At 35.2% G+C, this 24,389-nt stretch overlaps 1 protein-coding gene and 1 long non-coding RNA gene across 2 annotated transcripts in view; both read right to left on the bottom strand.

The window, feature by feature from the left end:
- LOC136037915 (uncharacterized) overlaps nucleotides 1-24,389 on the bottom strand; it is a 343,911-nt gene that overhangs the window by 39,763 nt on the left and 279,759 nt on the right. The gene's annotated exons all lie outside the window — the stretch shown is intronic.
- The window catches only part of LOC136037913 (serine/threonine-protein kinase PLK1-like), a gene marked incomplete at its 5' end in the record, with an annotated part of 80,912 nt that overhangs the window by 39,763 nt on the left and 16,760 nt on the right, over nucleotides 1-24,389 (bottom strand). The window contains 2 exon segments of the mRNA XM_065720769.1: nucleotides 2,145-2,316; nucleotides 14,175-14,270. Coding sequence (XP_065576841.1) covers nucleotides 2,145-2,316; nucleotides 14,175-14,270 — 268 coding nt within the window.

The following is a 24,389-nucleotide window of genomic DNA, read 5'->3' as shown; positions in this document are numbered from 1 at the left end:
AATTTCCATCATAATTCCTCATATTTTCACATATTTATCCTAAGTCTCACGGTAAATGGGAACCAAAATTCTTTCTAACTGGCTCAAAACATATCCTTAAGTCCTTGGGCCAGGAGGACCCCAATCAACAAGAAACATTAGATACGAAAATATTCGAATCCCCCAAAAAGCCCCAAAACTTTTTTTTGGGGGGGGGGACAAACCCACCAAATAGCGGTCCTGAAAATATTTGGAGAACTTTCTTTTTCCTAGTAGCTTGAAACTATCACGAATCATTGCTGTGCTAGGCTACCAAACACCTTGCTAGGATGGATAGTGTTGTAAAGGAACCCCGAAACAGGCGTTTTGCCCTAATCAGTTTGAAACTTAAGGTAGGAAGTAAGGGGTACACAGTGCAAAAAAAAAAAATTCTAAGGCATAGCCCACCCCCAAGAATATAGCACAAAGAACTATATCCTTCATTCCTTCGGTCAGGAGAGCCCCAATACACAAGAAAAAAGAGAAAAATTATTCATTCCCAAAAAAAGTCCAAAATTATTTTCTCCAGAAAGATTTAAACTTGCTCCGGTAAGGTCCTGGGATGAGGGAACTCTTATGCACAGAAAAAAGGTTAGGGCACGTATCATCTAAAAATGAGGCGCAAAAATATACCCAGGAACCTTTGTTTCGATTAGTATGAAACTTACATTTGAAAGTTCCTGGGCGAAGGGAGCTCCAGTTCGCAAAGTGCACTTGATAATGTAGCCCAAAAAAGGACCTACAAACTTTCTTTTTCTGAACAGCTTGAAACTTCACTCGTAAGATTTGTTGCAAAGCAAATTGATTTTTTTCGCTAATTTGCATCAAAATTTCAGGGGAGACAAGCAGTGTCAAGGAAACCTCAATGAAGACGAAAACTAAGGAAATTAATCGGTTTTTTTTTTTTTTTTTTTTTTTTACTCGTGACGTCTAATTTCTTTTTTTTAAATCAACAAAAAATAACTTTTCTTTGCAAATTACTTTGATCTGCAATTATTTAAACAAAAATTATTAGCAAATAATAACAAGATCGAACATGTTGCTGTTGATGTTATGAAAAAAAACACACTGCCCACAATACAAATCGTTTCCAGCAAGGCCCAAATGAATTTTTTGGTCTATTGAACGAATAGGGATCGGTGGTCCTACTCTTGTTGATGATAATTCCTATTCTTTTTATGTTTCATTTGATTTTTAGTTTTAGTTTCTATTCGTCTTGGGTTTCATTTATTCATTCATAGTCATTTCTACTCTCTTAAGTTTTAATTATCATACAACTTTATTTTTGCTCGTTTTAGGTTCTAATATGGCTCTTTACTTTTCTTAGAAAAACTTTTTTTGGAATTTTTTTTTTATTAATATTATTAAAGAGTCTCTATAGTCTCTATCATCACTATAGCTAGCAAGTTATAAGAGCACAAGTCGCTTAAGGCTTTTTTTGGTAACTTATCAAGCTTTATCCGTTAAACACGGCGCACCCCTTTAACCTTTGCATTTATTATAAATCTAGACAGTTAGATGGACCGAATAGACCTAATTTGTACCTAAGTCTAATCTGAATTAGACCTATATTAGACCTAGGCAGTTAAATGGATTATTTCCTTGTTTGACATACAGTAGTTCGAATGGATACTAAAATATACTTACGGGTTCCAGAAGGCCTGTGGTTTGCTGTTCTGGACATGATCAGATGCAAATAGACCAACAGTAAAAATCTGTAAACTTACTAAAAGGCTATTTTAGTAAATTTAGGTAATTTTAGTAAATCACTATTTACTAAATTTAGTAAATTACTATTATAATTTTATAAAGTTAATTATTTATTATTGTTCAATAATCATTATTTAAATATAATAAATAAATTTATAATTAATAAATTAAATACATAATTAATATCTATTAAATAATTTAATAAATTATTTATTAATTTATTTAGTCAATTACTATTTTAGTAAATTTAGTAATATAAAAGGCTATTTAGTAAATTTACTAAAGGACACCAGAGATGTTCTAGAATCCCAACCCTCTTTCAAAACGACAAATAGTATCGCTCACCGCAAGACTTAATAAAAAGGATTAATTAAAGCGAAACAAATTAACAAGCCAAATAGTGTTTAATTAATTACCTGATCAATTGTTGGTCTCTGTCTTGGCTCTGGAGCCAACATCTTTTTCATTAAACTTTTGGCACGGCTACTGATGTGGTTTGGAATTGCGTATTTATTCGAAGCAATTCTCGCATACGTCTCTGACAGAGAAACTGTTTCAAACGGTGGCTGCCCAATGAGCATGGCATACCTAAAGTTAACATAAGAATTTATATAAAATTCAAAGAAAAAGAAATTGTAACAAAATGCGATATAATATATTATTTACAATATCAATTAAAGTCTCTGGTCAAGATAAAAATGAGCCAGCTATTCTGCATTGTTTTGTTTTTCTTCGCTTAGCAATCGGAGAAGGTTATAGACCTTATTTCTTTTATATGAACATGCAGTGATTTTCTTAACAAGCAGAATTCACAGATTTCTCAAACATTGTCCTGGTTGGCGAACTTCCAAAAATTTGGGAACACCAAGTTGGACTGCTTTCTAAACGTAGCACGACTGTCTGTTAAAAAATATGTAGTGTTAAGAGGTGTCCCTCAAGGAGCTATTCTTGGGCCATCAATACTTTTCTTTTATATCAATGACATTTTTGTCGAATCAAAGAACAAAAGAACTGTGGGCACCGATGACTTGAAATATTTTTGCAAAGCTAATACAAAGGATCTTCAATATGACTATCGTCGTCCTCAAAGCAGGAGCAATATTTTTTTTTTTTTAGATATATCTAAAATCCATGAAATTCATTATGGTCTAATGAAACCTGTTATCCCAGTACTCAATCTGTTATAATCAGGCATTATTATTGCAAAGATCCATTCCTGCCTTACAAAGTTAAATAAGGTTGATTCACACCTCAACATTAATAATGTGGAAAAACAATTGACATACACGTTTTTGACTTAGGGAAGAAATTTAGGAAACATTTTTCGAATGTACCTAACATTATCCACACACAACATTCCACTTATAATTTCAACCCAAATAGGGTTATCAGTTTTTTTGTGGTAAGGAATTCATTTTTCTAACCAATATAGCATTCCGTGGCTTATTTTCTTAGTTTGTTCACAGCGTGAGTACCCTGAGGCTTAGGCAGGTTATGCCTAAGCCTCAGCCTATTAAACATTCTGAGCAATTTCAATTTTCCACCCTACCTCCCAAGCAAATTCTCTGAGGGTTGAACAAACGGCAACAAGGACAAGTGTAGCCCCCCCCCCCTCTATCTACGCTACTGTTAGTATATACACCTGCAAAATAAGCACGAAGTGAGGAAACTTTTTGCCGGATTGGTCACGAGACCGTGGAACTAGAAATCAAACTTCAGTCTAGACTTACTTTAAAGTTTGCCCTTATCATCCAACAGAAGTTCCTTGGAAAGCAAAACCGACACTATAATTCAAGGGTAAAAAACAATCTGCTCGAATATTACAATAATCCAAAGATAGGAATATTGATATGTAACGAATAAGGTAATGCAGATTAAAACGTGTAATATGCTAGTTGGAATTCCAATGAAATATTGTTTTCTAACCAACTTAGGAAAAAATACTTAAAACTTAACCAGAGATGCGTAAATTAATTTGTCTCATTTGTTTAAGTTTGGCCTGAAAATTTTATGTGAGACAGTGGGGGCGCTAATCAAGATTTTAACCGGGCGCGTGAGATGTCAGAACTGCCACTGGGGTAGAGAGGGAATAAAAAAAAAAGGCAAATTATCTTTAAAAAGATAAGAAATTATACGAACAATAGCATAATTATCGAAATTCCAGGGAAAGCTTGCGCGAGCACAAAATACTGATTTGTAAATTCAAAAAAAAAGATAAATACTGATATGGAGCAAATAAAGATGTCTTAACTGAGAAGTCGTTTATGGGGATTTGGGAGGAGGATTGTTTTTTATTAGATTTGAACCTCCTAGATTCAACATTGTTACGATAAATCGCGGTACTGACGTGTTATAGCTACCACACCCAAGAAGAAGTTAGGTTAATCATAACGAAATATACCCAAATATGATGAAAATATAATACTTTAATAACACAATTATGGAGACTACAACAGAGAATTAAGTAAAGCAGGCCACCCTGAACACATTGGTTAAATACGTAACGTAACCAAAACACCACTATATATTAAATATTTAATTAAAATATACCTACACAGTATTCAACCTCACTCAGGCTAAGCTGATTATCTCCAAATGGACAGAGAAAGTCGGTTTCATTACAGGTCAAGAACAAAGTGTAGTCGCTATAACACGCAATCAATTATCAATTGTCGCAATCAACTATTGCCACTTTCCGTCGTAATTTTTTTTTTGTCGTAATCAACTAGGCACTATTGCCACTTTCCCCCCTTTTTGTTAATCTGAAACAAATGATGGTTCATTTTTCACTTTGATTTTAATTATAATCGAGTTACAAATTCATTACTAAATCAATAAATTGAGTAGGTAAGGATTGGGTTTGACTTGAGATGGCGTCAAGTAGCAAAGCTTGAATTATTTGAGTGTGTTATAGGGTAATTATCATGTTTAAAGCCTCTTTGTATACAAATTAAATATAAGCATGAAGAGCAGAAACAAGGGGTAATTTGTTTTTAAGAGTTGGTAGTCTTTTCTCCTCAGTTTATATGACAAATCTTAAGCTGCAAAAGTATCTATTTAGTATTTATTTCATTTCTGTTTCTCCCCTGTTTTTTTTTCTGGCCATAGAGCTTTACGAGGGAGTCTATGTTGAAGTGATTTTGTTGTAAATTTATTGGTTGAATAAACTGATCGATTTTATTGATCCATGGGTTTTAAATTTTAACATCGCTCATTACTTTTATTCAGAAGAAGTGGTTTTTATGTATTGAATACTAAACTTAGAACAAGCAAAAACACATTTCAGGAAAGAGGTTTTATTGTCATTTTTATGATCCGCTTCAGAAGCAAGAACTACCGCATAACTTTTTTTCCAAAACAGCAATTATTTTTGCCATCGCATAATTAGCATAAATTCAGGTATAGAGAGTGCAAATTCTACTATTTGGGCCAACAGCTGTTTGTTAAGTTTAGAAAAGGTGCACCTTAATGAAACATTCTGTTTTTACTTGAGTAAAATGGCCTGGGAACTTTATATATTTCCGCTCCATTACATTTCAAATCAACTGCGTTTTGTCGTTCGCCTGGCATATGTTTTAATGATCCTCCATGATACGGTGCTTTCACACTGCCGTAGAACCTTTCACATTAGTAAGATTTTAGACTTTATATTACGTTATGCAATATTAAAAAGCAAATTTTTCCATAACGTAGGCAGTTCCAAGTGGACTCGAGCTTTACTTAGAATTGTAAGTTACGTAAGTTAATGCTATGTATTACATAATCATAACATAAACATTACATAACATAAACAAAGAAAAACGCAAACCACAAAAATCTAGTTCTGTGCTCCATTGTCAGTCTGAGAAATCGTCCTAAATTTTTAACACTTACAAAACATTTATTCCTCATAACATTCACCAGCCATATCTCATCAAATCCATACTTTCCATGCATCTTCATTTCTCAGCTCACTTAATTCTACACACTCATACATCACGTGACCCACACTCTCGTCCGTTCTTATACACATCGGGCAGAAATAAGGACCATCTTACCCTGTTAAGGGAAGGTAAATGTAGTAGAAACAAGTTCAAGGTAACCAGTTAATAAATTTTAAAATTGAAGCAATATACTTTTCCTAGAAAGTCTTTCATTCTTGATCAGAGCTGGATCTCCATCTTCATTCCACATTTCTAATTTTTGAATTAAATAAAAAAAACAAGTTTTTTTAACTGAAAGTAAGGAGCGACATTAAAACTTAAAACGCACAGAAATTACTTCGTATATGAAAGAGGCTGCTTCCTCATCAACGCCCCGCTCTTTACGCTAAAGTTTGACTCTTTCGCTCAATTCTTCTTTTTAAAACAGTAAAAAACTTTAGCGTAAAGAGCGGGGCGTTTATGAGGAAGCAGCCTCTTTCATATACGAAGTAATTTCTGTGCGTTTTAAGTTTTAATGTCGCTCCTTACTTTCAGTTAAAAAAACTTGTTTTTTTTTTATTTAATTTCTGAACGTTTTTGAATCAAATGCACGTTTTGATTTTGGCTCTCCGCAGAGGAATAATCAAAACGAAATTTGCATATTTTTTTTTTTTTGGCTCAATGGCTTTCTCATAATTTTGATCGAATGATTTTGAGAAAAAAAGAGCGGGGGACGAAGCCTAGTTGCCCCCCGATTTTTTGGTTAATTAAAAAGGCAACTAGAACTTTTAAATTTTTTAGGAATATTTTTATTGGTAAAAGATTTACGTAACTTATAAATTAGCTTACGTAAAGAACTTTTGTATTCTCATGTTTTTATTACATATATGAGGGGATTCGCCCCATCGTCAGTACCTCGCTCTTTACACTAAAGCTTAAATTTTATCCCAATTCATTAAGAATGACCCCCTGAATCACTAAAGCCGTAGAATAAGTAGTTGAAATTACTGAAAATACTTTAGCGTAAAGAGCGAGGTATTAGAAGGAGGTGAGCCCCACATATGGGTAATAATTTCTGTTTGTTTTAAGTTTTATTGCTGTTCCTTACTTCCAGCTGAAAAAGCTTTTTCACTTTTATTTTTTAATTGTTTTTTTTTTTAAATAATGCTAGTAAATCCTGCTCTCCCTTCATGGAAGTTTTCTTCTCCCATTACAAATTCTCGAAGGAAAGTTCCCCCAGCATATCCCCCTCTTCTCAACCCCTCCCCCAAACCAAAAAAATCCTCCTGAAAACGCCTGTATACTTCCCAATAACCATTACTATATGTAAGCACAGGTCAAAGTTTGTAACTTGTTGCCCCTTCCACGGGGACTGTGGGGGAGTAAGTCGTCCCCAAAGACACAGTTATAAGGTTTTTCGACTACGCTGAATAAAATGGCTATCTCAGAATTTTGATCCGTTGACTTTGGGAAAATAATTAGCGTGGGAGGGGGCCTAGGTGCCCCCCAATTTTTTTGGTCACTTAAAAAGGGCACTAGAACTTTTCATTTCCGTTAGAATGAGCCCTCTTGCAACATTCTAGGACAACTGGGTCGATACGATCACCCCTGGGAAAAAGAAAAAAAAACAAAAAAACAAATAAACACGCATCCGTGATCTGCCTTCTGGCAAAAAATGCAAAATTCCACATTTTTGTAGATAGGAGCTCGAAACTTCTACAGTAGGGTTCTCCGATACGCTGAATCTGATGGTGTGATTTTCGTTAAGATTCTATGACTTTTAGGGGGCGTTTCCCCCTATTTTCTAAAATAACGCAAATTTTCTCAGGCTCGTAACTTTTGATGTGTAAGACTAAACTTGATGAAACTTATATATTTAAAACCAGCATTAAAATGCGATTCTTTTGATGTAGCTATTGGTATCAAAATTCCATTTTTTAGAGTTTTGGTTACTATTGAGCCGGGTCGCTCCTTACTACAGTTCGTTACCACGAACTGTTTGATACTCTACTTATGATGAATGTGAGGACTTTAGACGATAGTTATGATGAAATGAGGCAAAGAAAATTGCGTACATAGAGTGAAAGCCACTTTGTGTAGTGTAGTACTGTGCAGTACTAAATTTAACTTATTACTTATTTAACTTTAACTTATTATATTTAAATTTAAGTACTTATTTAAGCTATATAAAATTAGCCAATTGTTTGCGCATAGTATTTATATAGTATTAATATTTTGGGAAGTATGCGTTCATTTTTGGGTGGGGAGGGGAACACGAAATTTTTGCTGGGGGGACTTTGCTCGGAGAAAATTTTCCATGGATAAGGAATTTTCCAGTGGGTGAACTTTTCATGGGAAATTGTATACTGGGGGAATTTTTCAAAATTCCTATACGAAGGTAACTTCGAAAACCACACTGCCTTTCCATGACGAAAATATAACAGTTCAAAATAGGGATGAAACCTTTTAATTAACAGTGAAACAAATATAAAATTTTAAAACTGGAAATTTCGGACACATATAAAGTGTACATGATTTTTACTGTTGATGATGGACACTGTATATGTGTCCGAAATATCCAGTTAAAAAAATTTATATTTGTTTCACTGTCAATTCAAAGGCTTTATCCCTATTTTGAACTGGTATATTTTCTTATACGAAATTTCTTGATATGTCTTCATATGTCGAAATTCTCTGTACTGACTCAATTTTACGCATTGAGGCGTCAAGAATAATTATCCGAGGTAAATTTTCGGCAGGATTGGATTTTCGAGAGGAATTTTCTGTGAAGAGGAGGTTTTTCCGTTGAGGTAGAGCCATATGTTCTGGCGCTATTTAAAAAACGGTCAGAAATTAAATAAAAATTACAAGTTTTTTCAACAGAAAGTAAGAAACAATATAAAAACCTAAGAAGAACAGGAATTATTACATATACAAGGGGGGTTACCCCCTCTTCATCACCTCGGTCTTCACGCTAAAGTATAAATATTATCCGAATTCTTTAAAAGCGACTCCTGGAGCACAAGGGTCGTCTAATTTGAAAAGTAAATAACTTTTTTTTAATGCCAAAAAACTTGAGCTTCAAGAGCAAGGTATTGAGGAGGGGGCAAACCCCCTAGTATACGTAATAATCTCTGTTTGTTTCAAGTGTTAACATTGCTTCTTACCTTCAGCTGGAAAACTTGTTTTTTATGGCACTTGGTATTAACCAAGTGACATATAGCAATCGCCAATTCTGTCGGTCTGTCTGTCGGTCTGTCGGTCTGTCTGTCTGTCTGTCGGTCCCGGTTTTGCTACTTTAGGCACTTCCAGGTAAGCTAGGACGATGACATTTGGCAGGCGTATCAGGGAAGGGACCAGCTTACATTAGAAATAGTCGTTTTCCCAATTTTTCCATCTGGGGGGAGTGGGGGGCCGGTTAATTCGGAAAAAATAGAAAAAAATGAAGTATTTTTAACTTATGAATGGGTGATGGGATCTTAATTGTGTATCAGAGCTCTTATTTTAAACCCCGACCGGATCTGATGACATTAGGGGGAGTTGGAGGGGGGAAACCTAAAATCTTGGAAAACACTTAGAGTGGAGGGATCGGGATGAAACTTGATGGGAAAAATAAGCACAAGTCCCAGATACATGATTGACATAATCGGAACGGATCCGCTCTCTTTGGGGTAGTTGGGGGGGGGGGGGGGGGGTAATTCTGAAAAATTAGAAAAAATGAGGTATTTTTAACTTACCAATGGGTGATCGGATCTCAATGAAATTTGATGTTTAGAAGGATATCGTGTCTTAGAGCTCTTATTTCAAATCTGGCGACATTGCGGGGGGAGTTGGGAGGGGGAAACCTAAAACTTGGAAAACACTTAGAGTGGAGGGATCGGGATGAAACTTGGTGGGGAAAATAAACACAAGTGCTAGATACATGATTGACATAAACGGAACGGATCCGCTCTCCTTGGGATAGTTAGGGGGGGGGGTTATTTCTGAAAAATTAGAAAAAATGAGGTATTTTTAACTTAGGAACAGGTGATAGGATCTCAATGAAATTTGATATTTAGAAAGATATCGTGGCTCATAGCTCTTATTTCAAACCCGACCAGATCTAGTGACATTGGGGGGGGGGATTGGGAGGTGAAAACCTAAAACTTGAAAACACTTAGAGTGGAGGGATCGGGATGAAACTTGGTGGAAAAATAATCACGAGTCCTAGATACATGATTGACATAACCGGAACGGATCGGCTCTCTTTGGGGTAGTTGGGGGAGGGGTTAATTCTGAAAAATTTGAAAAAAATGAGGTATTTTTAACTTACGAACGGGTTATCGGATCTCAATGAAATTTGATATTTAGAAGGATATCGTGTCTCAAAGCTCTTATTTTAAATCCTGACTGGATCTGGTGACGTTGGGGGAAGTTTGGGGTAGGGGAACCTAAAATCATGGAAAACGCTTAGATTGGAGGGATCGGGATGAAACTTGGTGGGAAAAATAAGCAGAAGTCTTATATACGTGATTTACATAATTGGAACGGATCCGATCTATTGGGGGGGGGGGGTTAATTCTGAAAAATAAGAAAAAACGACGTATTTTTAACTTACGAAGGAGTGATTGGATCTTCATGAAACTTCATATTTAGAAGGACCTCGTAACTCAGATCTCTTATTTTAAATCTCAACCGGATCAAGCGTAATTGGGGGGGGGGCAGTTGGGGGGAGAACGGAAATCTTAGAAAATACTTAAAGCGGTGAGATCAGGATGAAACTGGATGGGAAGAATAAAACCTGTCTAAGATACGTGACTGACATAACCGGACCGGATCTGCTCTCTTTGGTGGAATTGGAGGGGGGTAATTTTGAAAATTGAGGTATTTGTAACTTACGAAAGGGTGACCAGATCTTAATGAAATTTGATATTTAGAAGGATCTTGTGCTTTAATCTTGTGTACTTTTTTTCTTGTGACGTTGGGGGGTGTTGGAGGGGGAAACCGGAATTCTTGGAAAACGTTAAAATTTGGGTATTTTTATTTTACGAATAGATGATCGGATCAATTTCTAGATAATTCGAAAAGTTTTAATGTGAAGACTACACTCAGTTTCATCAAAATAAAACGGATAGTCATTCAAAATGAAAACACCTCATGTAAATTTTACAATTTAGAGTTGCATTCCTCACACATCAGACGAGCTTTCGATGGCTAATTTATGAGAAAGGTTGAAGATAATCCTAGATGGTACTTTCCAAGTAATCTAAATCAGGCTCGTTATGCCAACCTCAACCCGCATACGAATGAAAAGAACTTAGGCTATATATCAAGGGTGGGTTTAAGCAATTATGTCGACTAGTTTTTCAAAAGGGAAAACAGCAATTTAGAAAATGATTTGAGACTGTAAATTCGGAAAATTCACGGTCACTATTTAACTAACTTAGTTATATTTTATTATTTAAAACCATATGAACAATTTTAGTTGAGTGACATAGATGACACACGGGGCCGGATTTACAGCTTTGGCGCTCCTAGGCCCAAGTGTTTTGCAGCTCCGTTTTTGCGAAATCTTTGGGGAAATCCCCGAAAATTCGGGGATAGCGGAAGTACTGAACAGATCATATCTGATGAGCCAAAATTAATGAAATAGAGAGTTGATACTGAACTCTCGGCAGCCATTCTTGGGAGACATCTGACAATTTATAAGTGGCCAGGCAATTCCTGTGTTGTTTAAAATCACTTTTCTGTTAGTAGGCAACACGGTGGCAGAGAGTATCTGGCACTTTGACGATAAATCACGGAATTCCAGTTTTTGTTACGAAAAATATCACTCAGAGCTAATTTAATGCGCCTCGGCATTGTGTACCCTACCCCCTAGTCCCGGACCTAGTGGGCCTAGTGATAAATCCTGGCCTGGTTACGCATGCTCCTCCTCCCAATCTATTCAAATACTCCCTCTTTACACCCTCCCAAGAAGTTCCCATTTCCCTTAAACCTTTCCTTGCGACAATCTTCCTACCCCAACCGAGGACAACCTGCTTTTCGTTTAGGCCAAAACGGTTGGCCGACAAGGACAATCTTTGACAATCTGTCATCCTTCATCCGCAGAACGTACTCTAGCCATCTCAACCTTTCTCTCATTTCTTCCCTAGGAAGCGGGATTGAACCACACAGTTCGTACAGTCTATTGTTTGAAATACGGTCTCTCGGTCGGGTACCAAAAACAATCCGTAGGCAATTTCTCTGGAAAATCTAGCAAATCTTCCTCCGTGTTTCGGAGCGCCCATGCTTCAGAACTATACTTGACCAGTGTCATCACTGTAGCTCCCAATATTCTAATCTTGGTAACGCAGAGGAATATTAATACACAAAAATGATTCCCTTACAATTGAGTAAAGCATAATGTAATAGTTTCAGAGCAATGAAATACGTTCACCCTTGAGAAGGGCCCTCATTGCAATCTTATTATATTTGCCCTTTTTATAATAATAAAAGAAGCAGTACCTCTGCCCAGCTTTCTATATGTCTCCATCTATTTTTTTTTATTAGCCTAAACTTTTATGTAGGCAAAATCGCGCATTAAGAACCATTCGAGTTTAAGGTCAAAGCCGAAGGGTTCGATTGTGGTTCCATAAAATAAAATAATTTTTTCACCTGAAAGTAAGGAGCAATATTAAAACTTAAAATAAACATAAATTATTACGTATACGAGGGCGATTGCCCCCTCTTCAACACCTCGCTCTTTGCGCTAAGGTTTTTCGACATTTAAAAAACAATTTACTCATTTTCTATGATTAGATAACCCTAGCGTTTCAGGAGTCGTTTTTAAAAAGTTGAAAAAATATAAACTTTAGCGTAAGAGTGAAATGCTGAAGAGGGGGGACCCTCGTCTATGTAATTATTTCTGTTTGTTTTAGGTTTTAATATTGCTCCTTACTTTCAGTTGAAAAATCTTGTTTTTTTCATTTATTCTCTGATCGTTATTCAAATAATACCAGAACATCTGGCTCCACCTCCACGGAAAAATCCCCTTCCCATGGAAATATCCTCTGGAAAATTCAATCCTTGTGTAAATTTACCCCGGACAATTATCCTTAACAGCTCCACGCGTAAAATTGATTCAGTAAAGAGAAAGCAACACATATAAAGAAATTTCGTATAAGAATTCTGGCAAATTTCTCCAGTATACAATTTCCCCTGAAAAATTAACTCCCCGGATAATGTAAAAATCTCCCCCTGCAAAGTCCCCCTGCAAAAAATTTGTCCTTCTTTCCTCACCCAAAAAATATATGCATACTTTCCAAAATACTAATATTATACAAATACTATACGTAACCAATGAGCAAATTTCATAACTCAAAAGACCTTTCCCCAGGAGCTATGAAGGGTCATGTTATCTCCAAAAACCATAGTTATTAGGCTTTTCGACTATGCTAAACAAAATGGCAATCTCATAATTTTGATCAGACGATTTTGGGAAGAAAGTCTCGTTGGAGGGGGCCCAGTTACCCTCCATTTTTTTGGTCACTTAAAAAGGTCACCAGAACTTTTAATTTCCGTTATAATGAGCTCTCTCCCAACGTTCTGGGTCCAATGGGTCGATACGATCACCCCTGAAAAAAAAAACCGTCCGTGATATTTCTTCTGGCAAAAAGTACAAAATTCCACATTTTTCGATATAGGAGCTTGAAACCTCTATAATTGGATTCTCTGACACGCTGAATCTGATGGTGTGGTTTTCATTAAGATTCTACGAGTTTTAAGGGGTATTTCCCCCTTTCTTTGAAAATCAAGTAAATTTTCTCAGGCTCGTAACCTTAGTTGAGTATACCTAAACATAACAAAACTTATATATTAAAAATCAGCATAAAAATCATATTCTTTTGATATATATATTGGTATCAAAATTCCGTTTTTAAGAGTTTCGGTTACTATTGAGCCTGGTCGCTCCTTACTTAGGCCTACATTACGTTACTGTTTGATAGTCACCGACCTTTATAACTCTAAGTTTTGCTCTAAAAATTTCAGCCACGCCAACTTAACGGCGACTTGCTTGTAAACTCAAAATTTGTTAACCTTCAAGTTGTCAAAGTTTGTATTTAGTAAATACAACTCGAAGTTGAAGTCAAACAAAGGAGCGTTTGATTTTTATTATAAAAGTCAATCTTTATAAAATGAAATTTTGTTATTACATCCTCGGTACAATGAAACAGCAAATTGTCTGCTATTCAGGGCCATTTACGGGGGGGGGGGGGTACCCCGTTTGACCAAATCCGAAATGTCTTTCCAGTTCATAAATAAAACAAAAAGGAAAAAATACAAACGAACATTTGTCGCGTTTTGTAGTTTTTGTACCCCCCCCCCCCCTTCCCTCTGGCCGAAAAGAATGATACGGCCTTGCTCTTATTTCAAAGTTTTTACATTCAAAGGATTCGAATAGTTAAGATTCAACTGTATACAATGAATTTCAGCAACAACTGAAGGATACCATTTAAGGTGCGTACCCTAAGCATACGCCTAATCTTAAATCAGTCAACGGCCATGATGGGAAAAAGTACTTACATGGTACAGCCAACTGCCCAAATGTCGGCTTCATAACCATGTCCTCTTTTGGCCAATACTTCAGGTGCAATGTAATTAGGAGTCCCACAGATTGTCCTACAAATTAAATGAAATGATTGCATAATGGATCAATAGAAGGTTGATGGCTACCTTAATAATTGACTATAAATCCAATGCATTATGCTGGTTAATACATGGTGCTACTGGATATGTTTTGGCAGCACTAGCCATAACAGCAATCAAACATGCAACTGTATTCTATCAAAATTGAGAGGAAATGGGGCTTAAATGTGCGACTGGTTTCATTAGGGATGAAACAGTTATAAATGGTTGTTAGGTATTATTAACGGCAGTTTTTAACATGTTCAGCAGTAAATATAATATGAGAAGCAAAAGTGGGTGCAGAGGCCAAGGACTATGGAAAAGATAGTCCTTGGCATGGACAAATATTATATCTGCTGCTATTTCAAGTAAAAGTGACAAGCAAACAAATGATGTTTTTCATCTTACTTTGGTAGATCAGCTATAATTTTTTATGGAAATCAGCCAAATGTTATACCAGTCCCATTTTAATGCAGTGGCGTAAATTCACAAAAATAAGGGGGGAATATATTTTTCAAATTCTATGGAGGCAACTTTGCTATTCTTTTCAGTTTTTCAATGAAAACACCAAAACAGGGATTTTTTAAATTCTAAGGGGAGCAAAAATATAGGGAAACAAATTCCCCCTGCCACCTTAATTAACACGCCTATTTTAACGCATTCCATAGACCTTACTGAATCGATTGGCGAAGTCCGTTTAATCACTAAGATTTTTCTATTTGGTTTAACATGACAAAGACATTATATATGGCATTTTCTCTCTAATCTAGTGTCGCTATTACCGTGAATGTCCGAAATACCATTTCTTTCTTCGATTTAGTCAGCACCAGTTAACTTTTCCAGTTTTATGCAAGGTTTGATAGTGACAGGTTGGGTTAGGTTTTCCACTCATTTTTGGTGCTTATAACCTAACCCAATCTAATTTAACCTAGCCTAACTTTAACTTGTACCATCAAAGCTTGCATAAGACTGAAAAGGCTGATTCGCAAAGCTAATTGAATTCAAGCAGAGAAAAAGAAATTTCGGACATTCACCGGTGAATGTCAACATTTACCAGATTTGGGACATTCAAAGTAACATCGCTACAAAAATTGAGAAAAATAATTTCAAATAATTATAGAAGTTGGTTCACCGCTTCATTATGTAACTCTGGCATAAGTTGTATAGCTCAAAAGAATTCCTAAGAAAAGCTTGATTAAGAAAAATCTTAAAACCTTAAAAGCCGTTTATCTCGTAACTACCATTTTCCTTGGATTATATTACTTAAATGGGAGGAATTTATTGTTTTCAAGCTCTCCAAATCTTTGGATTTACTGTGACATGGCGCAAGACATTTCATAAATTGTTATTCTGACCTATACATTCCTTCCCAGACATCTGAGCTTTTCAGAAACCAAGTCTGATCAAGTCCAACCGTTGCATTTTTTTTTTTTTTTTTTTTTTTTTTTTTTTTTTTTTTTTTTTTTTTTTTTTTGTGGTTTTAACGTCATAGCCCTTCAATGAAGTAAGAACATTATGCTTAAATACAGAGAATTCTGTTGGTACTTCAAGACTTTAACATTAAATATTTTTCCGCCACTGCCCTAAATGTTTTTCGTCACGGATAAATCCTATTCATAATGGAATAGGGTCCAATTGAAATGAGATCTATTTCAAAATAGATCCTAAATGGATATATACAACAGTAGAGTTCTAATATGTTCTGGATGAAAATAAGATGATAAATTATAACAGGTAACTAAATGATGTATTGTCTTAAAACTATTTAAATTAAGACTTTTTAAAAGATACCTTCAATGGGTGAAATGTACGTTCAACGTGATAAATTATTATTATAGCGGTTTTTAATGACTTAAAAATTGACATTAATATTATACAATGACATTATTATTATGATGATGTAAAATCTTTCAAAATCTGAAAAAAACACGATTTTAACAACCAACTAAAAGGTTTAGAATCAAAAGGTTCCGCCCATATATTCTATTAGAAGCTCATTTAATGTGAGGGAATATCCGTTCTTCACAACTTGGTATGCACCTTGGACCCTCAATCGTTCTACCACGAATGGCACACCCGCCACGACGTGCCTCTGCGCATCACACATAGGTCACTTTACCCGTGACTTGCACCAGATGATTTAAAAGACTTTTTAAAGTGTGCGACTTCAATGTTATGTGTATTTCGCATACTGAGATATTGGGAGGGAGTTTTTTGGACTAGCCAATTCATAATTAAAATTTCAATATATTGCTACTTTTAAGAACCATATAATATATCATTTGAAGATGCCGGTAGCTTGTGTTTTGTAAATTATACTTACGCTCAAGAGATTAAGAAGAATAGAATGTTGATTAAATTGAAAAAAAGTATAGCAAAAACTGCCTCATGGGAAAATGTTTCAGAATATAACGGCAACTTTTTGTGTAAGAATGCGCTTGTCCATTTTCATTCTCTCATTGGCCTTCGCAATTATGCTGAATCGGTACTCAGTCAGCGACTTTTCAAGGCGTGAAATTCAAGAGATGGACATTATGGGGGCATTGAACTATTAGCAATTAATGACTTTAATTTCTTACCAAAAATAAAAAAAATTATCCATATTACTCAAGGACTTTCTTATGGTTCCATGATAGCGATAGTCATACAATAGCGAAGAATACCATTCACCTGTAGTCTTCTAAAGCTCCATAACGCCCATAAATTACATTGCAAATTATTCAGACATTTTAGAAGAATTTTTTACCGTTTCCTTTTTATATTCGGAAAAATACCTTTTTTCGTTTTTCTTTAACTGAAAAATGGCTTTTTTCGGTACTTATATTCAGAAAATTTAAAGAAACAACCAAATTCCCTCCATAGAATTGTAAAAATACGCCTTTGCGCCTCCCCTAGTTTCTGTGAACTTAAACCACTGGGTAGATGCGGATTCAAAATAAAGTTGTTGTTTCTTTTTTTTGCAGCGGGAAATCAAAAGGGGTTTCAATTCTTGAGCGTAATTATTTTTATATTTTCGATATGTTTATCCATAATAAAAATAATACTTAAAAAAAAGTATATAATAATTTTAGCCTTCAAAACTTAATCACAGAGTATACATTTCCTTAGGGTTGTGAGCAGGGGAATACACAAAACTGTTGTGTCAGTGGATGTATGTATACCTCACTAGCCCCCTAGCTACTGAACTGGTTTTGAGTTACATGGTAAATAGGACTGCAGTGTCGGTTTCTGATGTCTGACAACCCTGTAGGTGACACGAATATTTTCGATTCAAAACACAGCATGCATAAGTGTTTTTCAAAGTGACCTTGTAGCTTCAGAAACTTGAATGTTGACGTATTTCGATTTTGAAAGGCCGATCTAGTATTGAATAGACATGAATAACCAGCATTCTTCCAACGAAATACCAGTTTTAGCCACCTTCAGTTGTCTGAACTTGAGGAATTGCAAGTACTTGGCACCGACAGCAGAGTCAGCCTTTGAAAAATCCAGTCTTCTCAGCATGCTAAACATTTCAACACGTTAATTGGATATCCCAAACGATGAAAGCAATATCTGATAATAAGTATAATTTTATAAGATATTTCAATTTACCAACTGAAAGAAGTTGAAGGACTTCATGATGAAAGACAAATGAACTGAGGATGAATATTTCATAAAATCTGTTTTAATTTAGTTTTGACACCGGTTAAGACATACAAAGTCATTTCCAGAATAGAGTAAAAGCCGTAGGTAATTTATCATAGGAAATTGCGGGAAATCAGATCACCCACCCTACACTACCTACTGTTGGCCTACATCTCGGAGCGCCAAGTATACAACACAGTTCCACAATCTTCTCAACGCTTGGCACAAATCCGTCACAGTTGGCGCACTATCACCATGCTTGACACGCGCTACCTGGTGCGAGGGATTTCTGAAATTGGGTGACCCCTCAGAAAATTGGCAGTTTTCTGTTTCAACTCTAAAAAAAAATGTTCTCTTCACTGTATGAATGACTTCTGAAAGCACAAATTAACAGTGCAAGCAAGACCGTATCCAGCAAGTATGCTTTACCCCACCCCCTCATTTTTGTTCGACTCGTAAAAGTGTAACAAAATACATATAAACAAATTTGTGATGAAACTTTTTACTCCCCCCCCCTCGAAAAAACAACAAAGTCCTGAATCCGGGAGGTCCAAGCTCTTGATTGCAGAACTAAGAATTCGCTTCATTTTTTTTACCATTTTTTAAAGGATGTTACCAACTGGTATACCAGAAGAGAAAAAAAAAATACCAGGAATAACAAAGCTTAGATATACGACAGGTTATAAAATTATAAATTTTTGAAATGGCTTCAAGACCCAACAACAATAGATCATAAATTTCATCCATTTCAGATATTTTATATGCAATTTCAGTCCAACAAAACGAAACATTCCCAGTGACTGTTGATCAAAATTTACGGACAAGCATAAAAACCATTTACAACCCACCACACAATGGTATATCTCATCTATATGATATTATAGAAGCATTCTAATTATGCAGTAACAATCTAGTAACGCTACTCCAATTTAGAATTACTCCCAAATAACCATAGTAGGCTAATTTGAGTTATTATGACCCGTTCTTGCAACGACCAATAGGTTTTTTAAGAAACCTTCAAAATCATAGCGGGATGCTAAAATTGATGTATTCGAATCTACCAAAGACAACAAGATAGTAGGGAATGGGGAGGCATAAGTTTCTTTTGGTTTATACGATACAATTCAGACATAAATAAACCAAACACTTAATAGATCAACAAGTATTAGTACTATGTTATAAGGGGCACCAATTCATGAAAAATTGGTAAGAGGTGGGGGGAGCAAGGATTTGTTCGAACTTTTCTTTTAATGAAGATAAAAGATATTTGGAAATAAATCTAATGGAGGTGACAATTTTTTTGATTTTTTTTTTTCAACAAAATACTAAAAAAGATGTTTGTTAAAACTAGGGGACAATAGCCCCTACCCCCCACTTGCATCGTATCAAATAACCATGTGACCTAGCCACAATGCCATAGCTGCTATGCATTTTTTCAGGCAACTCCCATTCACACGAGAAATTTGACTAAAATGAGTTACACCACGCACACAGTCAAACAGTTCGTGGTAACGAACTGTAGCAAGGAGCAATCCGGCTCAATAGTAACCAAAACTCTAAAAAATGGAATTTTGATACCAATAGCTACATCAAAAGAATTGCGTTTTAATGCTGATTTCAAATATATAAGTTTCATCAAGTTAAATCTTAGCCATCAAAAGTTACGAGCCTGAGAGAATTTGCCTTATTTTAGAAAATAGGGGGAAACACCCCCTAAAAGTCATAGAATTTTTTCAAACTCCTATCTACAAAAATGTGGATTTTTTATTTTTTGCCAGAAGGCAGACCACGAATGCGTATTTATTTGTTTGTTGTTTTTTTTCCAGGGGTGATCGTATCGAAGCAGTAGTCCTGAAATGTTGCGAGAGGGCTCATTCTATCCGAATTGAAAAGTTCTGGTGCCCATTTTAAGTGACCCAAAAATTGGAGGGCACCTAGGCCCCCTCCCACGCTAATTATTTTACCAAAGTCACCAGATCAAAATTCTGACATAGCCATTTTATTCAGTATAGTTGAAAAACCCTATAACTATGTCTTTGGGGACGACTTACTCCCCCGCAGTCCTCGTGGGAGGGACTACAAGTTACAAACTTTGACCAGTGCTTACATATTGTAATGGTTATTGGGAGGCGTACAGACGTTTTCAAGGGGATTTTTGGTTGGGGAGGGGTTGAGAAGAGGGGGATATGTTGGGAGAAATTTCAATGGAGAAATTTGTCATGGGGGAAGAAAATTTCCATGAACGGAACACACGATTTTCTAGAATTATTAAAAAACGTAAGGAGCAGCATCAAAACTTAAAACAAACAAAATTATTTCACTTATGAGGGGTTCATCTCCTCTAATTCCTCGCTCTTTACGCTAAAGTATTTTTAGTAATTTCAACTATTCATTCTACAGCCTTTGTGATTCGAGGGTCATTCTTAAGGAATTGGGACACAATTCAAGCTTTTGTGTAAAGAGCGAGGTACTGACAAGGGGATCAACCCCCTCATATACGTAATAAAAACATACGAATACAGAAGTTTGTAACGTAAGCTAATCCGTAAGTTACGTATATCTTTTAATGATAAAAACATTCGTAAATTAAAAGTTCTAGTAGTCTTTTTAAGTAACCAAAACATTGGAGGGCAACTAGGCCTCCTCCTCTGCTCCTTTTTTTCTCAAATCATTCGATCAAAACTTTGAGAAGGCCATTAAGCCAAAAAAAAAATATGCTACTTTCGTTTTAATTATTAATCTGCGGAGAGCCAAAATCAAAACATGCATTAATTCAAAAACGTTCAGAAATTAAATAAATAAAAAACATTTTTTTTTAACTGAAAGTAAGAAGCGACACTAAAACTTAAAACGAACAGAAATTACTTCGTATATGAAAGGTGCTGCTCCTTCCTCAACGCCCCGCTCTTTACGCTGAAGCTTTTTGCTGTTTTAAAGTAGAGTTGAGAGAAAGAGTCAAACTTTAGCGTAAAGAGCGGGGTTTTGAGGAGGGAGCAGCCCTTTTCATATACGAAGTAATTTCTGTTCGTTTTAAGTTTTAATGTCGCTCCTTACTATCAGTTAAAAAAAAAACTCATTTTTTTTTTTATTTAATTCTGGCTTAAAACAGTTTCCAAAATTGTAAACTCTACCTGTTCATAAGCTTTTTGTCACCATCTTTATAGGCCTGATATACTAAAAAAGGACGTTCACATACATGTATGGCGAAATTTCTGCGGCTAAATATGTATCGACATCTATGTTTATGTATAAAACTATCTAAATCTGCATGTGGACGCCGCTTAGAGTAATGTGTTAAAAAGCTTCCAAATTAGTTCGTATATATATATATATATACTAGCTGTTGGGGTGGCACTTCGGCCCACCCCAAGCGCCATTGTAGTTGTGTCCCTGTGTCCCACCTGTGAATATACAACATTCTTCGCTGTCCAATTGTCGCTGCATATAAATAGATTGTCAGGTTTACCGACCCTCGAACATGCAACGTACAATTGTCAATGGGAAAAACAATCAGTATTAAGATCTATACCACATTTTTCTAATGATTGACCTTGAGCTTTGTTAATGGTGATTGCAAATGCTAATCGAATTGGGAATTGCAATCTTTTAAATTGAAAAGGCAGATGCGTTGGAATCTTGGGAATGCGAGGAATAAGAACAGCCTCACCCTCAAAAGGCCCTGTCAAGATTGTGGCCTCTATTAGGTTTTCCATTGTTTTTTTTACGGCAGGTCGAGTGCCATAGCAAAGCTTTGGTGGGTTTATATTTCTTAAAAATATTATTGGTAGGCCTATTTTTAGTTGTAGCACGTGTGGTGGAAACCCTGAGAATAATATCTCGAGGTAAAAACTGATCACCGACCATAACGATGGCCACTTCGTCGATAGTTGGAGCATTGTATCTACGCACATGTTGGCCAGGAGGCGTTTTGTCAGCGGAAATAACAATTTTATGCGTATAAGTAGGCATCAAATCGATGGCTGTTTTGAACAGACGCACTAAATTATTATTTTCGTGGAAAAGATGTTGTAATTGGGAAACGATTGTCCTTTCAATGTTGGGAGAAATTTCGCAACGTGCATTCAATTCAGAATTTCTATCACTGATGAAGTACAATTGTAAAAATTTATGATTCTCGCTTGAGAATGGTAGAAGAGACCCTGCTCTATGATAAATTTGCCCTTTTACTTTGAAAGTAGACATAAATTGATCTGGATTTTCAATTTGGGCTCCAAACGACGTCATTTGGAAACATGAGTTGTATTTTCTGATTCATTTATATTCCTTATGTCCCGGTGTCCCGGTCGTCATTTATATCCCCCTGTTTTATATCCCGCTTATTTTTCAGTTTTTTCCTTTTTTTAGTTTTTTTTTTACTTTTTTAGTTCTTTTAGTTTTTACGTTTTTTAGTTTTTTTTAGTTTTTTAGATGAATTTTTTTTTTAGTTTTTTAACTTTTTTTCTTTTTAGTTTTTATTGGTTTTTACCTTTTTTTTAGCTTTTTATCTTTTTTATTTTTTTTTATTTTTATTTTTAATTTTATTAGTATTCTTTTTCTCTTCTATTTTTCATTTTTCCTTTTTTTCAGTTTTTTTTAGTTTTTAGTTTTTTAAGTTTTTTCCTTTTTTTAGTTTCTTTAGTTTTTTTAGTTTTTCGGCTTTTTTATTTTTTTATTAGTTTTTAGTTTTTTTTGTAGTTTTTGCCTTTTTTTAGTTTTTTCAGTTTTTTTTTTAGTTTTTAGTTTTTTACCTTTTTTAGCCTAACCAGGATTTGAACCTGGGACCTTCATTCTCCGTTCTGACACCCTCTCTCACCGAGTGACTACTCCAGCATGTTCATTTTGGTGTTTTAAATGGTATATTATTAACCAAATTAATGTGTTTTACAATATACTAAGCATCGTCATAACAAAAATGACGGCAACTAATTTCATGACGTCAGCCGAAACATGACGTCACCTGATCCACAGATCCACAGACCCACAGACAGACAGACAACTTATTTTTATATATATAGATACATATATATATATATATATATATATATATATATATATATATATATATATATATATATATATATATATATATATATATATATATATATATATATATATATATATATATATATATATATATACTTTAAACATTGCTTTCATTTCCTGAAAACTTAGAATTTCCTGATACTTGAATGGAGGCAAAACTCGAATTGTGGATTTAGGAGCGAAGCAGGGTAGTGTCAGGAATGGATTTGGATACACTCCACTGCCCAATATTCGACGTTATATGATGACCATAGATTTTCTGTAGACCTCCCCTTCATCATAAATACACACACGAGTTTTGTACCCTTACCTCCCTCCCTTAAAAAAGGCCAAATAGACAGAAGGCAGAGACAGATCATTTTGAGGTCCGAAGTCATGTACGACGATAACGTATAATCCAGAATCCTTTTTATTTAGACTGTCCTAATAACCACTTCGACAAATAAATTAGGTTAATTTAACTGTTTTTCCAAAAATGCACAACCTGCATCTGTTTGGCTGATAAAACGGATCACCCCCTCTACGATTTATGCAAAAGTGTTCACGCTTGTGATGAAAAGGTACAGTAAATACATAAAAGTAATTTAACGATTTTGCAGGACAATTAGCACTAAGTCGCAGATGGTAATAAAATCATAAATTGCTCCGGGTAAAGAAGAAATCATGATCGGACTTGAAGTATGCATGGCATACAATAACCATATTTAGAGGTAGAACAACCCGGTGGAACCAGTTTATTTCAACTCTAGTTTCAGGTTTGATTACAAAAAGCGTGGGACTGCACGACGCCAAAAGAATCCTTGAATTACTCCAGATATTCGACAATAGGTCCGTTCTTTAGTGACTTTAAATGAAGAAAAAATTAAATTGACAAAAGTTCTAGTCAGCAACAGAAACAAAAGAACTTAACCAATTTTTTTTGGTACTTGTTGTATTATTCAGAAGACACTCAAAAAGTGAAGTTAGGTTGTTTCGTGAAAAAACTACGATGCAGGTACATTTTAATTAAATATTTGGTACTTTTTCATTATTCAGTTCAGAACACACTCATGAATTTTGCAGAGAAAATCCGGTTTCATAGCCACAAAGACAAAAATCAATTTACTTTACCACGCATAGTGATACAAAATAGTGACAGCAGTAAAGGTAGAAGGAAGACCTCCTTTTAACGCGATTCTTAACGACATTTCTGCGTTCTGGGTACATAATTCTAAGTTGTAACTTTACAATTTTCCTATTAAAGTATCATATTTTCATCATGTTTTTTTTTTTACTTCATTAGCTTTATCAAAGGTCTGGGCTATATATTTGCACATTAGGGGGGCGGGGTGCATTATATGAAATACTTAACCTAACCTCCTCTATTTATAAAATGTTGAATTAAAATGTACCTGCATCGTAGTTTGTTTCACGAAAGAACCTAACTTCACTTATTGAGTGTGT

Source organism: Artemia franciscana, chromosome 17 (genome assembly GCF_032884065.1).
Source record: "Artemia franciscana chromosome 17, ASM3288406v1, whole genome shotgun sequence".
Taxonomy (NCBI): Eukaryota; Metazoa; Arthropoda; class Branchiopoda; order Anostraca; family Artemiidae; genus Artemia; species Artemia franciscana.
The sequence above is the reverse complement of the archived record's forward strand: the minus strand, read 5'-3'. Positions and strand labels throughout refer to the sequence as shown.